Genomic DNA, 8,948 nt, shown 5'->3' on the forward strand with positions numbered 1-8,948 from the left:
AGATTGAGAGGGAGAGAGACGAGAAAAGAGGCAGGGGCACCTGCAGCACAGCAGCGGCAACAACTTTTGTGGCTATGCAAGCCAAGCCCGTCCAGCCCAGAGGATACCACACACGACTATAAGGCCGAGCCCGCCGCGCCGCGCCCCGCCCCGCGCTGCACCACGTCGCCCCATCAGGACCTCCTGAGTTTAACCAAAGTTTCCGCCATCCGGACCCGGCCAGTACAACGAGCGGCGCGGCGTAGTGCATGGGCCCGGGCGGCCTCCGGGCCGGGGCAACTGCTGGGGGAAAAAACCTAATGAAACAGAGTGGCGCGGTCCTGGAAGTATGATTGGAGCCGGTCCTGGAGACTGGAGAGGAGCCCTGGAGAAGCCCTGGAGAGAAGCTGTCACTTCCAGCCCCGCACACCACCTCGCTGTCCTCCGCCGGCCCGAGACAGTATATAAGCGAGTTCGGCCGGGATAAGAAAGCACCGGCTGATTGGCCGAGCTGGGGACTAAAAACGGACCGGGGGCCAACTCATACACTTCCTCCTACAATTTTTTTTCCCTCGCTCCGTCCTTTTTTCCTTCCTCTCCGGATATCCGTCTGCGCGGGCCGCTCGTGGGGTGTGGCGTGGGCGAGCTGCAAACAGGCCCGGCCCGCGAGCCTTGCAATTACATTAAGGGGCCGCCCGATCCATAATCATGAGCAGCAGATCCGCCAGGATCCGCCGCGTCAGTCGCGACAAGCGCGCCCCCGCCCCCCACCTGAGCGCCGCCACATCCGGCACGGCAGCCGAACCAAAAAGTTGCTCAAATATTCCATATTCCTATATACGGTTTTTTCCCCGCAGGCAGACTGCTTCCGTTCCCTCCGCGGCGGGTGGCGAGGGGCCGAGCCGAAGGCGGTGGCGGTGGGTTTCTTGCAGCGACGGCGAATCAAGGGGACACGATAAAAACAAGCCAAGTGCTAGATTGCGCCGTTCGTCTTCGGCCCGGGCCGGGGCCGGGGCAGAGCCGTCGCGTTCTGCGTCCTCCCCCCATTTCCGTTTCCTTCCGTTTGTTCGCCGCCGTCCCCCCTGGACTCAGCCACCAGGTCACCAAGCTCACCTGCTCACCAGACGCGGCGCACCTGCTCACAGGCCGGCCACCCGCTCACCAGCAGCAACGTCAGTCCAGCCCGACAAACGAACCCGCTCGGCATGGCGATGGCGAGCGTATCTGCTACAAGTAACTACACCTGCCACTTACGTTAGACTGTAAAATGCTTGCGAAGAAAAGTTTTCGCAACCGCAACTTCCAAACAATTTGCAAGCATTACATAATAAACCAGCTTGCAAAATAATTTCTTTAGCCTGGTCGAAAAAATTGCTTTTCCTAAAATTTCAAGCAAAGTGCGACCCAGAGGCAATACGCCACGCTCTCGCGGGCGGCAAGGCACCTGAAGCCACTTCTCCTATGAAATTTCTTGATTTTCCAGACAACTCATTTTCAAAATTCTTCCTAATCTTCTTGACACGTGTCAAGCCCGATTTTTCACGTACGCCTTCGCAGTGCGCACGGCTCCACTACCCAGCAACACCCGACTTGAAGGCCCCCTAGAGGAACTCACTTGGTGAGAATCCCGCGGTTTGTGTGCCTCACCAAATATTACGCTGCGAAAGGACGGCGCAAGTGCGGAGCAAGGGGAAAATGGGGGGAAGGGGGGGAGGGCGAGATCTCGCTCTCACTTCTGCGACAAAGACGTGGAAAGAAACCCCAGCCGCACCGAGAGGGTTGTCGTCCCATAGCCCGGCTGCCGGGGTACGTACTCAGGGCCATTCTCTGGCGCTTCCTGGGATTAATGGACTCTGACGCTCGGCGGGCACATAGGTAGGCGCTCCCGTCTCGGGTGGTGCGGGGCTGGGGTGGGCGGTGGGACAATGTAAGGAGAGGAGAGGAGGACGGGAGGTGGGGAGGAGGAGAGGGAGGAAGCAGTAGGTGTGGTCTTTTGAAGAAAGATGGCTCGGGCGCACACGTGTTGCGCAAAAGGGGGCCGTCGCGCTGCTTCCACCTTCAGAGGCGGGCGAAGAGCATCCCACGCGGGAATAGGCTTGGAAAAGTTTGTGCGTTCATTGTTTAACATTTTCACATCGTACAAGTTTGGTTCCCAAACTATAATGAAGGTAACATGCCCTAAAGATTTGAACAATGAACCTTAATGGTGTCAGCAGTTGGCCATCATTTCTATTTTTTTTTGCTAAACCCTTTTTTATATATGTACCTATAAATTGACCCAGACCCCTCTGTCAATTTAGACGTATGTAGAGGTTAAACAGGTGTTGAGATATCTTGCGCGCAAGATTTTTACTCCATTTTACGACAATTTTGCAATAATATTTCTCTAGTAGGCATTATACATATCATTTTTCAAGGGTTCTAGGGACGGTTTTTACTACTTAGACACGATCTTTCTGATGGAAAAAAGTCCCGATGTCCAACTTGGTTAATTCTTGAGGAAAAAAGGCTTTAAAAACTGAGGAAGTTTTGGTAAAACATATGTAAGGCAGTCAGAAAAATAAAAAGAGAAATAAAGAAGCGAAAAGGGGCTAGGAAAGAGATGGGGGAGGTGGGGGGAACGAGAAAATGAGAGAGACCTGGAAGAGATTGGGACAGAGAAAGGACATGGCATTAGCTGGGCTGCCGATGAGTCAGCTCCGAGGTCAGCTCGCTAGTCGCCTGCTGGAGGCTGGAGAATGCTGGCGCCGCGCCGCGGACCTTGGCGACCCTAGGGACGGTAGGAAGCGAGTCTCGACGGCATCTAAAATGTTATCGGAGAGTTCTCAGCCCACCTCTGTTCCAAACTCGAATAAAACTTAAGTTGAACACACGTAGTTATTCAATTTCGTGCCAATAGTCGTAGGGCCTAGACCTCGGGCTAAAGGACAAACACAGTTTTGGGCTTCGTTCTAGAACCGATGAGATGAGGGGATGACGGCCACGCATGCGAAAAATAAGGGGGGGGGGTCTTTCTGCTGCGACTGCGAGAAATCACACGAGGAACAGTGGCGAGAAAGGGAAAAACGTCCTGTGGCGGCGCGGCCCTTCACCCGCGCTGCACGGCGGGGCTGACCGCGTAAATATTACGTATTCTTTTTTTGGCGCGCCTCGGCGGGCCGAGAGGGGTCAGCCACAGTCCGCCACACCTCGCCCCGCCCCCCGCCCCTCCAGCCTCGGCTCCAGCCAGCCGCCCCGCCGAGACCGCTGACGAGGGTTATGGACTCATTAGCGGGCGCTGGAGTCATTCCAAGACCGGCAGGAGAGGGCCGCTGGGGCCCGACCCGGCCTGGCCTCCCCGCCCCGCACAACGGTCTCTCGCCAGCGCGTGAAGGTGCAGGGAAACAAGCAGAGACACCCCGGGCCCCGCGGCCCCGGGCTGCAGGAGACCCTCCTGGAGGTCGCGCGGTTAGCACGGTGCGCGCGGCCGCCATGCAAAAACTTTCCAGCGACTGAAAGAATTCCTGATGGGTAACGCACCGCCAAAGCGATAGCGGCGGCGAGAGTGGCCGCGAGCAGTGACGATTAAAAGAAAGTAGCAGACCGCCACTTTGTCAGTTCCAGCGGGGCGGCGCCTGATGCTCGCCTCTGCTCGGCCGCGCAAAACTTCCACCTGGGCTTGACGCCTGCTGGCGCCTGCCGCCGCCGCCGCGGCTGCTGCTGCAAAGTTTTGTTATGCTCGGGTATTTAATTAAGGCAAGTGTATGAGAATGTGCGAGGCGCCGGCGCCGAGTGGGACAGAGCAGCTCATCAGAAGCTCGTCTCGACGGGCGACCTCGTTTTTTTGCGGCTAGAACGCTGGGCGGGGTGGGAGGCCTATGGATCGCACCTGGCTTTTTGGCGTGAGGTCACTTATACGCCTATGCTGGAAGGTCGCCACGTTGATCGACACTGTGGTCACCATGTTGATGTTGATACTAATGTATATCATGTATACACAAAGAAAAAATGATTCTGGCTAAGTACTATTACGCTTCGTATGTCCGGATCAAAGTTTTTTCGTTGCCTTGTTCTGTTAAGCGCTGAAAGCTAAACAACGCAGCACCAGTTTAGAGCCCACTTTAAGAAAGCTACTGACACGGCACACAAAGTCGAATGGAGAAGCAATATCTAATTTCGAGCAGGGACAAAGTCCGGAGCTACATATACAAACGTTTAGTGACTGCCCGGCTGGAAATATTATTTTTTATCTCGGCACGGTCGCCGTCTGCTACGCTCCTTCGATCTTCGTCGTTATAGTACTCACGGTTGAGGTCCAGGGTGACGGCGGTCGACACGGGAGCAGCCAGCTGGTTGTTGGCGGCCTGGCAGGTGTACACCGAGTTGAGCTGCTTCCGCTCAAGCCGCTCGAGCCGCAGCACGTTCTGCACCTTGCCGTCGGTCACGTGCTCGCTCGTGTCGTCCACCAGAGCGTTCTCCAGCCACCATGTGACGCGGGGCGCGGGCCAGCCTGGAGCAAACACACACACACACGCACACGCTTTTTTACTCCGTAAAAGTTTCAGACGCGAAGGGGAAAAAGGCGGGGCGCCTCTTTCCGCCGGGTCTGATACTCCTGTGTGGCGGCGGTGGGCCTCGGCACACACAACTCGGCGGCGGCGGTGGAGTTCGCCTGCCGAGCACAAGTTTGATTCGGACTCACCTCCGACAGCGATGCAGGTGACGTTGATGGTCTCGCCCTCGTTGAAGGGCCCCAGGACGCCGTCCTTCATCTCCGCGCCGCTCTGGTCCACGATCTGCAGCTTCTTCGGCGGGACTGGAAACACCCGGGGGGGTGGAGGGGAAAAAATCGTTAAAACTTGCCGGGGGATACTGGAAAAGCGAAAGGTGGGTCGACTGAGGAGAAAGCCAAGTGGTAGGCATGGCGGCGTACGGAGAGGGAACCGACCCCCCCCCCCCCCCCCACACACACACACAGGAGCCGCTTCCGTCGCAAGTACACCTCCGCCAAGACCAAAATCAACGTCACGGGCCCAGAGGAAGTTATCTTTTTCCCATCAGAAACGGCAGGTCTGGCGTATGGCGGGGCGGGGCAGGGCGGGGAGCGCCAGGCGACAACGAAGAAGGATCTAAGCTGAACAACAACAACACGTCGCCAGGCCGGCGGGCGCGGTCGTAAAGAAGCGTGACAAGTGCGGACTGCCCCCCCCCCCTCCCTCCTCCTGGGCCACACCGCCCCTCGCTACCCTGAGAAGTGTGACAGCACATCGTCTAGATTCCCCGAAATCAGTACACATGAGCAAAATGACGCTTACCATCGTTCATAATAGTCTTTGGAAATAGAATTAGTCATCAGTAACCATGCTTCTTGTTGTGCCACGCTAACGCCCTTGGCCAACACCCGTCGACGCGTCGACGTCAGCCCCCTGGCGCGGCGGCCGAGGGCCGAGAGTTTCCCCCGAGTTTGCGACGCGTGCAGAAGAATGAGAGGAGGAAAACGCACTGCGCGACCGCCTCACAGGCCAGCTGGAGGAAAACCGTGCCTTTTTTGTTTGTTTTGACTTCAACAGTCTTTTCTTTTTCTCCTCTCTATCCCTCCTCTTCCTACAACTTCAGAAGCGTCCGGTGCACTCCTTAATTAAAAATTCGTCATTGGCAGGGCGCGGACTCGGACTAGGAGGGAGTGGGCGGCACAAAAGGTGGCGCAAGAGCAAATCAAGGACCTGTACCTTCCTGGAACTGCGACAGCGTGCCCCTCAACCGTACAGCCTGCTTCACGGACAGAGCGGGCCCAAGAGAAACTCAAGGCGGGCGGTACCTTTCCTGGAACTGCGAGAGCGGCAGGGCGCCGCTCACCCATACAACCTGCCACACGCACGCAAGCTCGGTCGAGTTGCGCGCGCCAGACAGTTAGTCAGGTGGAGCAGATGAAATAGCTTATGTGGCATTACGCCCCAAACGCCATCTGCAATTCCTGAAAGATTCATGGTGGAGGATTCATAAGAACCCGCAATCATAAGAATTCTGGTTTGCATTTCCATGAGAGCCCTCACCCCCGCCCCAGTCCATAATCAAGCTCTCTCTTTGAGGCTGAGGGGGGCCACCGCCGGCCTGCGCAGGGGAGGCGGGGGGCGGGCCCGCCGACGTACACTTCTACCCGCAGAAAAAGGATATAGTCGAGGGGAGAACCGCCTGCTGCTATCATTTTCCCAACGACAAATGCCATATACTTTTCATTTCAGCCCAAGTTGCCCGTACTTTCGTCCAACTAAGCGCGACCGGCACAAATTAAGAGTGAAGGCAACAGCCGGATAAGGGGCACTAAGAGGGGGCGTGCCCTCGGCGTGGCGGGGCCAGCAGCGGCGCGTCATGGCAAAGTGCGTAATCCTGAGCGAAGACTTTGAAATCATAAGCTTGTGCTGCCTGGCTGTGACGAAAACTCCGCTCCGCCCCCTCGCTATAATAGCAGCAGGCCATCTCCTAGTTGCCTTTTACTGCCCTACTCGAAGGACCTCCTCTTTTCCAACGTCGACCACCCATCATTTTACATATTTCCCTCCTTAACATTTCGAACTCTTATTTCTGCAGGTTATCTCCCTCCCTGCTGCTTGCTGCGCCACTTTTCTCTTTTCCACCCTCTCGTGAAGGGGGCTTACTTAGGCATGTGATATCAGCCAATTTTGCCTGATGCGCCCAGACGCCCTCCGCTCTCTCCCTCCAGCAGGCGCCCCCTACTCCCCCCCCCCCTCCCCTTTCCGTCCGATGTACTGGATGGCGCTGTCGCAGCGCCTCACGAGCAAGGGGACTGAAGATGCGGTACGAAAGTGGAAAGGGAGGGGAGGGGGGACTTTGTGAGACGCAGCTGCATGTCGGGCCTATTCCACTGCAATCGAGCCCACCCAGCCCCTCCCGGGCCTCTTCCGCTCGGCCGGGTACACCGACTTAATGACATGCGCGAGGGCCTTACGTGACTGACTGATGGGTTAGCGCCCACCTCCCCGCCCGGACCCCGCGTCCCTCGCCCCAGCAGCCTCCGATATGGAAGAAGGCCGCGACAGGCTTTAAGGGCGAGGTGCTGCGCGGGGCGGGCGGGGCGAACAGGGCTCCGCCATTAGCTGTTAGTAGCGAGCTCGCCGCCCTCCCCCTCCTCCACAACCTGCCACTTTTCTGCTCCGAGCCGCCGCCGACGCCCGCTCCTTGCTACTCTCTCCCGGCCCCGGCCCGCCGCCCGTCACCCGGGCGCCGCCGGCCCGCCGCGCTGCCGTGCGCTCCGCGTTGCCTACCCTCCGCAGCGCGGGCGCTCCCCACAGCCCGGGCGGGCGAGCGGTACTCGCTGACGGGCACTCAACAAGTTCCACGCCCACAGCCACTCCGCCACAGCTCGCTAGCCACTCGGCCTCGCCGCCGGGTCGGGTCGGGGCCCCCACAGCAGCAGAGGCGGCCGAGGAGAGAGGGCCAAAGTAGTTGTTGTGGCACGCGGGGAGGGGGTCCGGGCGGGGTTCAAAAGTAGGCCCTTGTTTGAGCTGCCCAGGGTCGTGCGCCCGAGTCGTGCGGTCAATATCGGCATGCGCCCAAAGGACGGCGCAAAGCGAGCGGCGCCTCAATATGAGAGAGCGAGCTTGGCATCTCACCCCCCCCCCACACACACACATTACACTGGACTGTCTGAAATGTAATTTACAGAAAATCCCAGAATGAAATGTAGAAATTTGTTGCAGGTTAAAAATTTGAACAGCAACATTATTTCAGAGTGCAATTTTTAACTGTTATGAACTAAAAGTAGGGCGTGCGTCAATAACACGTTAGACCTATTACACACTTTGATTTTCAGAATTTGTATTTATCACTATGGGACGTCAGTGTTTAAAGAACCGTGCAGAAATCAATTTCATGCAGTAGGATTAAGTACAGTCTCATTGGTCTAGCTATGATAATTTATTTTATGTACGCAGTCGGAAATAAAAAAAAAAGTTAACTCTTCACGTAGGCTAAACCATGTGAAACCGGGGGGATGAGAAGAGATGCGGTACGTTGGACACGTCTCGTTTTGGACCGCAGACTTACCGATGACGGTGAGGTTGACTCTTGCGTTGCGGGTGGGGGAGCGGCCGAAATCCACGCGGCAGCGGTAGGCACCCGCGTCGCTCTCGCGCACGTTCTCGATGGTGAGGTGCGCCGGGCTCTCACTTTCGCGGAACGTCACCTGACCGCCAAACGCCTTGTCGTCGCTCCAGTGCGTCCCGGCCTTGCTCTCCGTGCGCGCGCGTGCGTCGTAGCTGCGGACAGTGTCAAGAAACCAGCGTGCATTTAACCCTTTTCGGCTTACAAGTGTTATGGAGTTGCACACTGTGTCTTAAAAATATCTTGTCACCCATTACATGACATATGGAATTGCATATGGAGTGTGAAAATGCAATCATATTTTGTTTTTGTCTTCGTCTTCTTTAAATTTTTAAAAAACAGACCAAAATGAGTCGTTTCCACTCACCTGTAGCATGGCTTGGTGTTGCCCTCGCGGTACCAGATGACGAGCCACACCTGGTCGCCGGACAGTGGTGGCGTGAGGTCGCAGGGCAGCCTGGCCACGCCGCCCACCACAGCCTCGGTGCCGGACACGAGCACTGCAACAGCAACATGGGCAGAGTTAGCAAGGGCGAGGATCGAAGTACAACTGGGGCAGGCACACTAGGGGTGAAGTACACTGGGAGAAACCGAGAAAAACTAGGGATGATAGTACACTGGGTGCACTGACGGTGGTGAAGAACACCCCCGGGGGCTTAGTGCCGATGAAGTCTGCGAAGTGGCAGAGTGTGGCGCAGCGAAGCAAATCGCACCGCGAGGGGGTTCGCGTTCAAAACACGATTGCTTTGGCCGCGTCCCAAGACAGGCGGGTCGTGGAAGTGGGGTCCTCCCGGCCCCCGACCCCGTGTTGCGGTCGATCCCCCACCCCCTGGGGGCACGGCACAATGCACCGGTGCAGGTCATTATTC

The 8,948-nt window shown here is 57.1% G+C and overlaps 1 protein-coding gene across 1 annotated transcript in view; it reads right to left on the reverse strand.

Moving 5' to 3' along the window:
* LOC113213380 (Schwann cell myelin protein) overlaps nucleotides 1-8,948 on the reverse strand; it is a gene marked incomplete in the record, with an annotated part of 223,765 nt that overhangs the window by 73,698 nt on the left and 141,119 nt on the right. The window contains 4 exon segments of the mRNA XM_052264308.1: nucleotides 4,265-4,468; nucleotides 4,661-4,774; nucleotides 8,023-8,234; nucleotides 8,447-8,579. Of these exon segments, the coding sequence (XP_052120268.1) occupies nucleotides 4,265-4,468; nucleotides 4,661-4,774; nucleotides 8,023-8,234; nucleotides 8,447-8,579 (663 nt within the window).

This window comes from Frankliniella occidentalis, unplaced genomic scaffold (assembly GCF_000697945.3).
Source record: "Frankliniella occidentalis isolate FOCC.00 unplaced genomic scaffold, Focc_3.1 Scaffold18, whole genome shotgun sequence".
NCBI lineage: Eukaryota > Metazoa > Arthropoda > Insecta > Thysanoptera > Thripidae > Frankliniella > Frankliniella occidentalis.